The sequence below is a fragment of the Mesoplodon densirostris genome, chromosome 8 (assembly GCF_025265405.1).
Source record: "Mesoplodon densirostris isolate mMesDen1 chromosome 8, mMesDen1 primary haplotype, whole genome shotgun sequence".
In the NCBI taxonomy this organism is placed as follows: Eukaryota; Metazoa; Chordata; class Mammalia; order Artiodactyla; family Ziphiidae; genus Mesoplodon; species Mesoplodon densirostris.
This window is the reverse complement of record NC_082668.1, coordinates 34,090,346-34,103,680: the sequence shown is the minus strand read 5'-3', so window position 1 is coordinate 34,103,680 and position 13,335 is coordinate 34,090,346. Positions and strand designations below refer to the sequence as shown.

Here is a 13,335-nt window from a genome sequence, read left to right as displayed (position 1 = left end):
AAATCTTGGAAATAGAATAGACAAAATGCAAGAAACAGTTAACAAGGACCTAGAAGAACTAAAGATGAATCAAGCATCAATTAAAAACACAATAAATGAAATGAAAAATACTCTAGATGGGATCAATAGCAGAATAACTGAGGCAGAAGAACGGATAAGGGAGGTGGAAAATAAAATAGTGGAAATAACTGATGCAGAGCAAAATAAAGAAAAAAGAATGAAAAGAACAGAGGACAGTCTCAGAGACCTCTGGGACAACATTAAACGCACCAACATTCGAATTCTAGGGGTTCCAGAAGAAGAAGAGAAAAAGAAAGGGACTGAGAAAATATTTGAAGAGATTACAGTTGAAAACTTCCCTGATATGGGAAAGGAAATAGTTAATCAAGTCCAGGAGGCACAGAGAGTCCCATACAGAATAAATCCAAGGAGAAATACGCCAAGACACATATTAATCAAACTGTCAAAAATTAAACACAAAGAAATCATATTAAAAGCAGCAAGGGAAAAAAAACAAATAACACACAAGGGAATCCCCATCAGGTTAACAGCTGATCTCTCAGCAGAAACTCTACAAGCCAGAAGGGAGTGGCAGGACATAATTAAAATGATGAAGGAGCGAAACCTGCAACCAAGATTACTCTACCCAGCAAGGATCTCATTCAGATTTGATGGAGAAATTAAAACGTTTACAGACAAGCAAAAGCTGAGAGAGTTCAGCACCACCAAACCAGCTTTACAACAAATGCTAAAGGAACTTCTCTAGGCAAGAAACACAACAGAAGGAATATACCTACAATAACGAACCCAAAGCAATTAAGGAAATGGGAATATGAACATACATATCAATAATTACCTTAAATGTAAATGGACTAAATGCTCCCACCAAAAGACACAGATTGGCTGAATGGATACAAAAACAAGACCCATATATATGCTGTCTACAAGAGACCCACTTCAGACCTAGAGACACATACAGACTGAAAGTAAGGGGATGGAAAAAGATATTCCATGCAACTGGAAATCAAAAGAAAGCTGGAGTAGCAATTCTTATATCAGACAAAATAGACTTTAAAATAAAGACTATTAGAAGAGACAAAGAAGGACACTACATAATGATAAAGGGATCAATCCAAGAAGAAGATATAACAATTGTAAATATTTATGCACCCAACATAGGAGCACCTCAATACATAAGGCAAATACTAACAGACATAAAAGGGGAAATCGACAGTAACACACTCATAGTAGGGGACTTTAACACCCCACTTTCACCAATGGACAGATCATCCAAAATGAAAATAAATAAGGAAACACAAGCTTTAAATGATACATTAAACAAGATGGACTTAATTGATATTTATAGGACATTCCACCCAAAAACAACAGAATACACATTTTTCTCAAGTGCTCATGGAACATTCTCCAGGATAGATCATATCTTGGGTCACAAATCAAGCCTTGGTAAATTTAAGAAAATTGAAATTGTATCAAGTATCTTTTCCGACCACAATGCTATGAGACTAGACATCAGTTACAGGAAAAGATCTGTAAAAAATACAAACACATGGAGGCTAAACAATACACTACTCAATAACGAAGTGATCACTGAAGAAATCAAAGAGGAAATTAAAAAATACCTAGAAACAAATGACAATGGAGACACGACGACCCAAAACCTATGGGACGCAGCAAAAGCAGTTCTAAGGGGGAAGTTTATAGCAATACAATCCCACCTTAAGAAACAGGAAACATCTCGAATAAACAACCTGACCCTACACCTAAAGCAATTAGAGAAAGAAGAACAAAAAACCCCCAAAGCTAGCAGAAGGAAAGAAATCATAAAGATCAGATCAGAAATAAATGAAAAAGAAATGAAGGAAACGATAGCAAAGATCAATAAAACTAAAAGCTGGTTCTTTGAGAAGATAAACAAAATAGACAAACCATTAGCCAGACTCATCAAGAAAAAAAGGGAGAAGACTCAAGTCAATAGAATTAGAAATGAAAAAGGAGAAGTAACAGCTGACACTGCAGAAATACAAAAGATCATGAGAGATTACTACAAGCAACTCTATGCCAATAAAATGGACAATCTGGAAGAAATGGACAAATTCTTAGAAATGCACAACCTGCCAAGACTGAATCAGGAAGAAATAGAAAATATGAAGAGACCAATCACAAGCACTGAAATTGAAACTGTGATTAAAAATCTTCCAACAAACAAAAGCCCAGGACCAGATGGCTTCACAGGCGAATTCTATCAAACATTTAGAGAAGAGCTAACACCCATCCTTTTCAAACTCTTCCAAAATATAGCAGAGGGAGGAACACTCCCAAACTCATTCTATGAGGCCACCATCACCTTGATACCAAAACCAGACAAGGATGTCACAAAGAAAGAAAACTACAGGCCAGTATCACTGATGAACATAGATGCAAAAATCCTCAACAAAATACTAGCAAACAGAATCCAACAGCACATTAAAAGGATCATACACCATGATCAAGTGGGGTTTATTCCAGGAATGCAAGGATTCTTCAATATACGCAAATCAATCAATGTGATACACCATATTAACAAGTTGAAGGAGAAAAACCATATGATCATCTCAATAGATGCAGAGAGAGCTTTTGACAAAATTCAACACACATTTATGATAAAAACCCTCCAGAAAGTAGGCATAGAGGGAACTTTCCTCAACATAATAAAGGCCATATATGACAAACCCACAGCCAACATTGTCCTCAATGGTGAAAAACTGAAACCATTTCCACTAAGATCAGGAACAAGACAAGGCTGCCCACTCTCACCACTCTTATTCAACTTAGTTTTGGAAGTTTTAGCCACAGCAATCAGAGAAGAAAAGGAAATAAAAGGAATCCAAATTGGAAAAGAAGAAGTAAAGCTCTCACTGTTTGCAGATGACATGATACTATACATAGAGAATCCTAAAGATGCTACCAGAAAACTACTAGAGCTAATCAATGAATTTGGTAAAGTAGCAGGATACAAAATTAATGCACAGAAATCTCTGGCATTCCTGTACACTAATGATGAAAAATCTGAAAATGAAATCAAGAAAACACTCCCATTTACCACTGCCACAAAAAGAATAAAATATCTAGGAATAAACCTACCTAAGGAGACAAAAGACCTGTATGCAGAAAATTATAAGACACTGATGAAAGAAATTAAAGATGATACAAATAGATGGAGAGATATACCATGCTCCTGGATTGGAAGAATCAATATTGTGAAAATGACTCTACTATCCAAAGCAATCTACAGATTCAATGCAATCCCTATCAAGCTACCACTGGCATTTTTCACAGAACTAGAACAAAAAATTTCAAAATTTGCTTGGAGAAACAAAAGACCCCGAATAGCCAAAGCAATCTTGAGAACGAAAAATGGAGCTGGAGGAATCAGGCTCCCTGACTTCAGACTATACTACAAAGCTATAGTAATCAAGACAGTGTGGTACTGGCACAAAAACAGAAAGATAGATCAATGGAACAGGATAGAAAGCCCAGAGATAAACCCACGCACATATGGTCAACTTATCTTTGATAAAGGAGGCAGGAATGTACAGTGGAGAAAGGACAGCCTCTTCAATAAGTGGTGCTGGGAAAACTGGACAGGGACATGTAAAAGTATGAGATTAGATCACTCCCTAACACCATACACAAAAATAAGCTCAAAATGGATTAAAGACCTAAATGTAAGGCCAGAAACTATCAAACTCTTAGAGGAAAACATAGGCAGAACACTCTATGACATAAATCACAGCAAGATCCTTTTTGACCCACCTCCTAGAGAAATGGAAATAAAGACAAAAATAAACAAATGGGACCTAATGAAACTTAAAAGCTTTTGCACAGCAAAGGAAACCATAAACAAGACCAAAAGACAACCCTCAGAATGGGAGGAAATATTTGCAAATGAAGCAACTGACAAAGGATTAGTCTCCAAAATTTACAAGCAACTCATGCAGTTCAATAACAAAAAAACAAACAACCCAATCCAAAAATGGGCAGAAGACCTAAACAGACATTTCTCCAAAGAAGATATACAGATTGCCAACAAACACATGAAATAATGTTCAACATCATTAATCATTAGAGAAATGCAAAGCAAAACTACAACGAGATATCATCTCACACCAGTCAGAATGGCCATCATCAAAAAATCTAGAAACAATAAATGCTGGAGAGGATGTGGAGAAAACTGAACACTCTTGCACTGCTGGTGGGAATGTGAATTGGTACAGCCACTATGGAGAACAGTATGGAGGTTCCTTAAAAAACTACAAACAGAACTACCATATGACCCGCAATCCCACTACTGGGCATATACCCTGAGAAAACCATAATTCAAAAAGAGTCATGTACCAAAATGTTCATTGCAGTTCTATTTACAATAGCCAGGAGATGGAGGCAACCTAGGTGTCCATTATCAGATGAATGGATAAAGAAGATGTGGCACATATATACGATGGAATATTACTCAGCCATAAAAAACAAAATTGAGTTATTTGTAATGAGGTGGATGGACCTAGAGTCTGTCATACAGAGTGAAGTAAGTCAGAAAGAGAAAGACAAATACCGTATGCTAACACATATATATGGAATTAAAAAAAAATGTCATGAAGAACCTAGGGGTAAAACGGGAATAAAGACACAGACCTACTTGAGAATGGACTTGCGGATATGGGGAGGGGGAAGGGTAAGCTGTGACAAAGCTAAAGAGCGGCATGGACATATATACACTACCAAACGTAAGGTAGATAGATAGTGGGAAGCAGCCGCAGAGCCCAGGGAGATCAGCTCGATGCTTTGTGACCGCCTGGAGGGGTGGGATGGGGAGGGTGGGAGGGAGGGAGATGCATGAGGGAAGGGATGTGGGAACAGATGTACATGTATGACTGATTCACTTTGTTATAAAGCAGAAACTAATAAAAAATAAATAAATAAATAAATAAATAAAATAAGTCTTTAAAGACACTTAAAAAGCAATATAGTATTTATTTGCAAATGCTACAAAATAAGCCTACAGAGGAAACAGATACTTTGATTTGGGATGAAATTTCCAACGACAGAATACATAGATGGTGTTTTAAACACTTTGAATGGAAGAGAAGGTAAGTGCTTTGGAATCTTTTAGTTAACTCAAAAGGTAGCTTTCAGACTTCCCTGGCGGCGCAGTGGTTAAGAATCCGCCTGCCAATGCAGGGAACACGGGTTTGAGCCCTGGTCCGGGAAGATCCCACATGCCTGTGCGCCACAACTACTGAGCCTGTGCTCTAGAGCCTCCGAGCCACAACTACTGAAGCCAGCGTGCCCAAAGCCCGTGCTCCACAAGAGAAGCCACCGCAATGAGAAGCTCGCACACCGCAACAAAGAGTAGCCCCCGCTCGACGCAGCTAGAGAAAGCCTGCGCACAGCAACGAGGACCCAATGCAGCCCAAAATAAAATAAATAAAAAAAAAAATTTTAAAAAGGTAGCTTTCATAATGCTGGAGATGTATGAGAAGATTCTGAATAAAACTTTCATAAAATGTGATAATGGAAATATTTACCAATTTAATATACTTAATGTACAATTTTAAATGTCAATGTATAACTAAGTTAATACATTTAATTCATATCTATACATTTGATTGTGTAATCTATATACTAAAACATTTATATATCCAAGTTAGTAAAAATATTTGTATTTCCCCCTAGAGAAAAGGGTGAAATACTTATATTTCAGATCACCTTCCACTAAACAATATATGGTTGTCATTGTTTGGGCCTATTTCTGGGTTCGCTACTATACTCAGTGCAGTCTGGTTAAAATGACAAGTGGCAGTTCTGAAAGGAAAATAAAGGTAAGACGTAATTAAAGGGAAGGAAAGACGCAACATGAAAGATGTGCACAGCAAGAGCCTCCATTTTCGGGTAACCAATCCCAGTCCCATCTGTGTTGTTTTGGAGACAGATTTTCAGTAGCTTCTGTCTCATAGCTGCTGACACCTGTCCCTTTCTTTTTCAAGCCGCCCCTTCTGGGATTCACTAGGTAAGGGCTCTTAATACAAGGCTCAGTCTCCCACACTACAGAATTTGGGTTTATCACCCAAACTGTTCTGTATTCCTATCATCAACTTTGCCTACCATGTTAAAAATGGGGGAGGGGGGTGGTAGGTTTCAAAACAAACGTTTAACGTTAATTGGAAAAATGACAGAGAAATAAGTATTCGGTAAACCAAAGAAGAAGCAACTCTTTCCAAACATATGGTACAATGGTATCCAGGACTTCCATAACGTGATCTGTAACTTTTGTCTGCTTACTTATTGAGGTCTTCCGGGAGAGAGCTGTCTTCTATTCGTTCTTCCTTGTGGTCTTCAGTAAGCTTGACTGGAGTGTCTTGTAGCTGCTAAGGGTAAGAAATTCAGTGTTAAATAGATGCAAAGAATGTGTTTCTCTCTTTGTGCAAACGAAAATGAGAACAAAAATTTTAAAGAACAATATAAAACAGGAAGAGTTATAAAGTAGAGAGTGTGAGATATGGGAGATGTATGCAGACGTAATTTGACCTGAGCCCTGTGTCCTTTGTATCCTGGCAGCCTGTAGCCACTATGCACACCATGGGCCAGCCACAGGGTTCACCACTCTGTGATATGCCAAAGAAAAAGAAGACTTACACTGTGTCGCCAGCCGGTACTGCAACGTTCTAAATACGACTAAAGATTTTCAACTTATAGTCTGAGCAGAAATTGGATATTAAATTTCCCTAAATACACAGTATGCTATACAGTAAAGCATTAACATAGAAAAAGTAAAAAACAAAACACATACACAACAAAAAACGAATTCAAGGGTACCTACCAAAAACAGAAGATGCTATGTCAGAACCTGACTTAAAAATCCATACTAAGCCCCTGTAATATACAGTTGCAGGATATGAACCCATCACAGATATCACATCCAACTTAGGCACACTCAACATTTTCAAGCTCTACTGAAAATAAAGCGGAATGATAAGTTCAAAGATACTGAAACCTAGCTTACCAGAACTGAAGAAATGATTAACACAGTGCATCTCTGCTGGATAAGCCATATGCACAGAAGGTTGACAGGAAGGGTACATTTTCACGTAGGTGTTACAGAAAGAGCTGACCTAATACAGTAGTCTCTTCAGAGGCAACCACACATACATAATGACCAAAACTGGCATAATTTTTGTGTCATGAATCACATCTATGACATGAGTGTAAAAGTAAAGCAAGGAGATTCTTTAACTCCTAAAATTGTCAGGTGGGTAACGTGGTCATTTTTGAAAACACATTACCACTTTCCATCACTTGTTCCTCTTAAGTTTTTCATTTCCATAACCTTTTCTCTCTTTTGTATTTTAATTTCCTTTTCACTTTCTCTTTCTTTTATTCCCCCTTCCCCCCACCCTACAAATATCTTGAGCCCACCAGCAGTATTTCCACGTATTTGTTTAGTGCTGCTGGTAGAATCTGGAATCAGGGAACTTCAGAAAAATGGCTGAAAGAGTGTAGAAAAATGTTTCCCAGTGTTTTGTAAAGTTGAAATTAGGCTTAGCAAAAAGTAGTTTCAAAGTTATTATCCAAATGAAGTGTAATAAATCTAAGAAAAGACCATTGAAAGAAATGTACCTTGAGAGCTACAAAATCATATGGATGAAAGCCAATACAGGTCCCATGGATTTGGGACATCATTCGAGCTGTTTTCTCCCAGAATCCAAGCAGTGTCCTCTGCAGAAAAAGAAAAGGTGACACTACAGTTCTCCTTCCTCTCCTCTTTTTTCAGTGCTATTTTTCCTCACTATAGTAGATGAACAGTTGTCAAGTAATAAGAAGTAGGAACTAAAATCAATTTCCAAGTTTGGTGAACCAGCAAGCACTGTAAACAGTAATTCTCCGTAAGAATTGGCATTGTATCTGCATGTATGTGTGCCTATCCGTATACAGCACTGAAATGTACACTGGAGCCAGCTAGAGAGTAATTGCAGCCAAGAGAATGAAACTGGCAGATTAGAACACCTTCTGAGGAATCCAAAAGAAAAATGGTAAAAGCACCAAAATATCATATTGCATTAGAAGTATATGTATAAATGTTGGTATGCATATAATACAAACCTTCATTAATTGGAGTAAAATAATTTGTACCACTAAATTTGGACTTTCATTTAGAGTTCAAGAAAGACTTGTCAAAAAAATGTGTTATCAAGCTAACTCAAGTAATTCTCCCTGCAGTGGAAGCACAGAGTCTTAACCACTGGGCCACCAGGGAAGTCTTGTCACATACTTTTATTTTCAAGTGTATCCTCTCTTGATTTCTGGAATTCCACAGTACTGAACTGAATTAGGTAGATTCCCTAAAAGCAGCAGTGAATATCCATTTCCTTTAGTTTGTATTGTTTTCTCATGTAAAAAAAGTATTCTCCTGTTTTGTCATTTACAAATACCTGATAAAATCAGTTAACTGCTACCTGTTAATATCTAACTTACTCATTGTATGCTATTTATGTATGATTTGGAATAAAGTAAGCACAAATGAGACTTCTGAGATTAAAGTGGTGTGGAATGGCAATTTGGCAGAATGAAAAGAACACAAGACCTAGAATTAGAAAACTTAAGTTTTTAAGCCCAACATTGCCATTTAATTCTCATTTAATTCTCACTTTCCTCATCCATAAAATGATAGAAAAGTGTTGCAGAGCATGGGCTCTAGGCATGTAGGCTTCAGTAGCTCTGGCATTTGGGCTCAGTAGTTGTGGCTCATAGGCTCCAGAGCTCGGGGAGCCACAGCATATTTGCTTCAAATGAAACTGTATGCAGAACTAGTTTAAAATGGAGTAGCTCTGAATGAACCAAGGCTAATAGGCCTTGAATCTTGCCTCCTCTCCACATTTCCCTCCTCAACCCTAGACAGTCTGTAAGTGTCTATCTGTCTCTCCTAGGGGAATAATGTGGAGTAGGCAAAGAAAGACCCTAAGGCCTTTTCCAGTCTGAAAAGACTGGAAAAGTCTTTTCCATTCATGATTCTGAATGTCATAACTCAATAAGCAATTTCAGCAAAGTCAAAGGAATCTGATCGATTATACAGTTTTTTTGCACTCTTTAGACAACTTTTAAAAAGGAATCTCACCACTCATCTTTACTGCAAGGACATGCTGACCATGGAGGTGGGTACCTGGTAGGTAGCGAGTGAATGAGACAACATATTGCAGCGACTAGCTCCAAGTAAATCCACTTTCTGACAAACATCCATCTTTAACTTGTCAAAAGAAGCTTTGCTATTTCTCACTTGGATCTGTACCTGCAACCACAAAAATGTTAGTTATTATTGCTTATAATACAGAAATAAATATACCACACAGGTTTATGATACATGTTTTCAGACACGTGAAATTGTAATGAAGACTAATTCCCTTTCCCTGTATTATTTCAAAATTAATGGAAAAGATTTTGGCTATTTTTAGTAACTGTAGGAGACTCTTTCCAGCAGATATCTTTATGCTGAGAAACTATGTGATGAAAGATAGAAAGTACATAGTTAAGAAAAAAAAAAAAACATTCCAAATAAAAACAAACATCCAAAACTACTGATGGATAATATTTACCTAAGAAATAGTAGAAGAATAAATGGAAAGAGGACATAGTAAAAGTGTTGAGAAGCATTAATAATCGTTCTGAATCATACAGATATGTTTATAAACTTAAATACAGGCTTATTATATTTCTTATAAATGAGTCATTTATCACCAAATAGTGTGAATACTCAACTTTAAATATACTCATTCATTCATTCAACAAATACTTATGAGGTAGGTATCTATTATGTGCCAGGCACTGTTCCAGGCCCTGGGATGCTGTGGTGAACAATGTGCTTCCTCACCATCCCTGAGTGAGGAGGCCCAGGAAAAAAAGAAAATAAACATATAACATAATCTCAAGTCACAAAGATAACATATAAATGCAACAGAAATGGGTGACAACATTTGATTAGATGGTCAGGGAAGCCCTTGGTGAGTTCATGCATGATGTGTGAACTGGGATAGGAAGATGATGAGCGGGCCCTGCTAAGACCCTGAGGAGAGCCTTCTAGAGCCAGGGAAAAAGAAGGACAGAAGTCCTGGGTGTGGGAAGTGTTTCCAGAGCAGGAAGGAATAGGGTAGAGCCGATCCCTTCCTCAAGCATAGGAAGGGCTGGAGCACAGACAGTAAGTACTGTACAAGGTGTGGCAGCAGAGAGACCAGGGATCAGACTGTGCAGGGCTATTTGGGTCTAGATGAGAGGTGTGGATCATATTCTTTTTTTTTAATTGAGGTGAAATTCACATAACATATACTTAACCGTTTTAAAACTGTACAATTCAGTGACAATAGTGCGTTGACAATGTTGTGTAACCACTCCCTTGGATTGTATTCTAATTGTCAAGGATTATAAAGGGGACAGAATAACAGGTTGCCTGAGGCCATGTGTCCAGCTACTGCCCAGGTCTGTTGGAGTAATCATTAAGGCAAAGAACCTGTAACGGCTAGTAAAAAGACTCCATCAATACTAAATATAAATACGGATGTTTATTATAGGCACTTTATGAAGGAGTGAGTGAATTTTACTATTCATGTATGGTAAATTCAGGGAATACAATTTGTAATAAGGAGTTTACTTAGCAAAATATATGTTCATACATATAGTTGCTTCAACAGTTTGTGGTCAAACTATGTATTGTGGCAGAATGAAAAATTTGATAACCTTCACTTATAATTAATAATCATTTTACATGGGTTTTTACTTAAGTTTTTTTTCCTGACTAATGAACTGTTTTCCTCCTGCAAACAACTCCTAAAAGTCCAGGTAGGCAACATTTAAAAGGTAGATCTATTATGCCACTCAAAGAGTAAAAAAAAAAAAAAAGTGTGACAACCTTTTGTATGTTAACTGAAGATTTCCAAGCAACCAAGAATTTATAATATAACACATTTTCCAAAAATAGTCTGACGTTTTATACTCTTGATTAAATTATTCTGTAGAACTTCAAGAAAACATAAAAAAGGGATGTATTTTCATACTTTTCGGAACTTTTCCATTTGTTTTAAGGTGTCTGGGTCCAGTTCTTGGGACACGTCTTTCATCCACAGCAGAGCTCCTCTATATTCTGTGCGTGCCTGCTCCATCCGATTGACTGTCATCAAGGTATCAGATACTGCCCTTTGACTGAATGTTGCTACTTCTTGCTTAAGACGAGACAGGGGAGTATACAGAGCCAATCTAATGGCAGAGAGGTAAAAACAAGAGGCAAGTACATCCCATGAGCAAAATAAAACAAAACAACCATAAAGCAGAACTTGCTATCAAGATGAGTCTATAAACAGGAAATTATTAAGATGCCTAAGAAACTCAGAAAGCAAATAAGGATCATACAGTTAGCTTTGAACTGTTAATAAAGATGTGTTTATATCTCTCCCTTTCTTGTTTCAGGAAATATCAATATATCATTTTTGCAACATTTTAGATGTTTATCCATGTATAAATAATCTGCCAAGTAAATCTGCCATTTAGAAAAGAATTCCTTGAGTAAAGAGATCCTATAATTATAAAGCATAATCCTATAAGCAGAAAGCCTTTCTTTTGACAAATTTAGGGAAAACCTGGGTATAGAAAAGCAGATAAAATGCTAGATGAAGGAATGAGGATAAAATTCTTAGCAGCTGAGGATGAGAACAAGAGAAAAAAGGATTTAAGAAACACAAGTCAAACCCAGCTCCTCTGGTCTGCTTTTGACTTAGTGGCAATGGAGGGGCTTTTATTGGCTGTCTCTTTGTCACCTCCTTAAAGGTGGACTTTTGCACTAATATGGTGTTTCAGAATAAAGCCACTTAAGTTATACATTGTCATTACAGGTCCAATAAAGTCTATTTTTAATTTTCTCTAGAAAATGCAAAGATTTTGGCTTTATTTAGTAATTGTAGGAGATTCTTTGCAGCAGGTATCTTTATGTTAAAAAGTTGTAAAATAATGAATGCAAAGTATATAATTAAGAAGATTTTTCCTCTGCCTAAAAAGAGGAAAGTTCCAATGTACTCATAGATAGTATAATATCCAAAAAGTGAAAAAAATATATATACATATTTAAATTTTAGCCATTCTGTGCCTCTGTTACATTAAACCACTTAAGAAATTTAAGTACAGGCCTAAAGTCTATTTCTAGGAATTAAGCAACCTGTGAATGTCAATTTTTAAATAATTATTTTAAATTCAAAATAAATAAGAGCTAGGCATCAAAACAACTATATATTGCAATATACATCTCTTTTAACCCTCTACTGGAATGAAGAGAAACCTTTACAAATATGCAAATTTAACAACACACATCAAAACTGTCATACTGACTACAAATTTAAGGATGATGCAAAACCATGATAAACCTTTGCTTGGCTGAAGAACAGAGTGCCTTGCCAGTGGCATCCATCATTTTGCCAGCCTGCGTTGTATCCCGTTCTGCTTGGAACTTTAAAAAGAGCCCTAGTTCGTTTTCTTCCTCCGATATAACTAGGGAAAAGATGAGAGTATAGTTCATTGTTTCATTTCATCATTGGTTTAAAACACACACACACACACACACACTACTAAAATTCCCACAGCAATGATTCTCTATACATAAGAATTACTTGGGTGTGGAAGGAGAGACACTTATTTTTAAAATGCAAATTCCTGGGCTTCATCTCCAGAAATTCTGATTTTACAGGTTGGAGGATCTGGTTTTTTTTGTTTTTTTTTTAAACAAGCACTCCAGATGATTTTGATACACTGACTCTATGGACTTCACTTCAGGAAAGACTGATCTTTAGTGAAAAAAAAAATCCAAAATAATAAAGTAAAACAAAACCACAGATGACGCATTTTCAAACATGCAGAGATGCATTTTAGGATCATTGCCTCTTACAAAGTATTTGGGGGTTTCTATTTATTTATTTATTTAATTTATTTATTTTTGGCTGCATTGGGTCTTCGTTGCTGTGCGCAGGCTTTCTCTAGTTGCGTCAAGCGGGGGCTACTCTTCATTGCAGTGCGCGGGCTTCTCATTGCAGTGGCTTCTCTTGTTGTGGAGCACGGGCTCTAGGCACACGGGCTTCAGTAGTTGTGGCTTGCGGGCTCTAGAGCGCAGGCTCAGTAGTTGTGGTGCATGGGCTTAGCTGCTCCGCGGCATGTGGGATCTTCCTGGACCAGGGCTCAAACCTGTGTCCCCTGCATTGGCAGTCAGATTCTTAACCACTGCGCCACCAGGGAAGCCCCTGGCTTTCTATTTAAACT

General features: G+C 37.2%; 1 protein-coding gene across 2 annotated transcripts in view; it reads right to left on the bottom strand.

Moving 5' to 3' along the window:
• Nucleotides 1–13,335, bottom strand: part of ICA1L (islet cell autoantigen 1 like) — a 73,109-nt gene that overhangs the window by 27,178 nt on the left and 32,596 nt on the right. Inside the window, exons 4-8 of one of the 2 annotated variants that reach the window (XM_060107061.1) lie at nt 12,450–12,573; nt 11,094–11,292; nt 9,212–9,337; nt 7,672–7,770; nt 6,337–6,422 (exon numbers count right to left, since the gene is read on the bottom strand). In XM_060107061.1, the coding sequence (XP_059963044.1) occupies nt 6,337–6,422; nt 7,672–7,770; nt 9,212–9,337; nt 11,094–11,292; nt 12,450–12,573 (634 nt within the window). The remainder of the gene's footprint in view (nt 1–6,336; nt 6,423–7,671; nt 7,771–9,211; nt 9,338–11,093; nt 11,293–12,449; nt 12,574–13,335) is intronic. The other variant, XM_060107062.1, reaches the window with a different exon arrangement.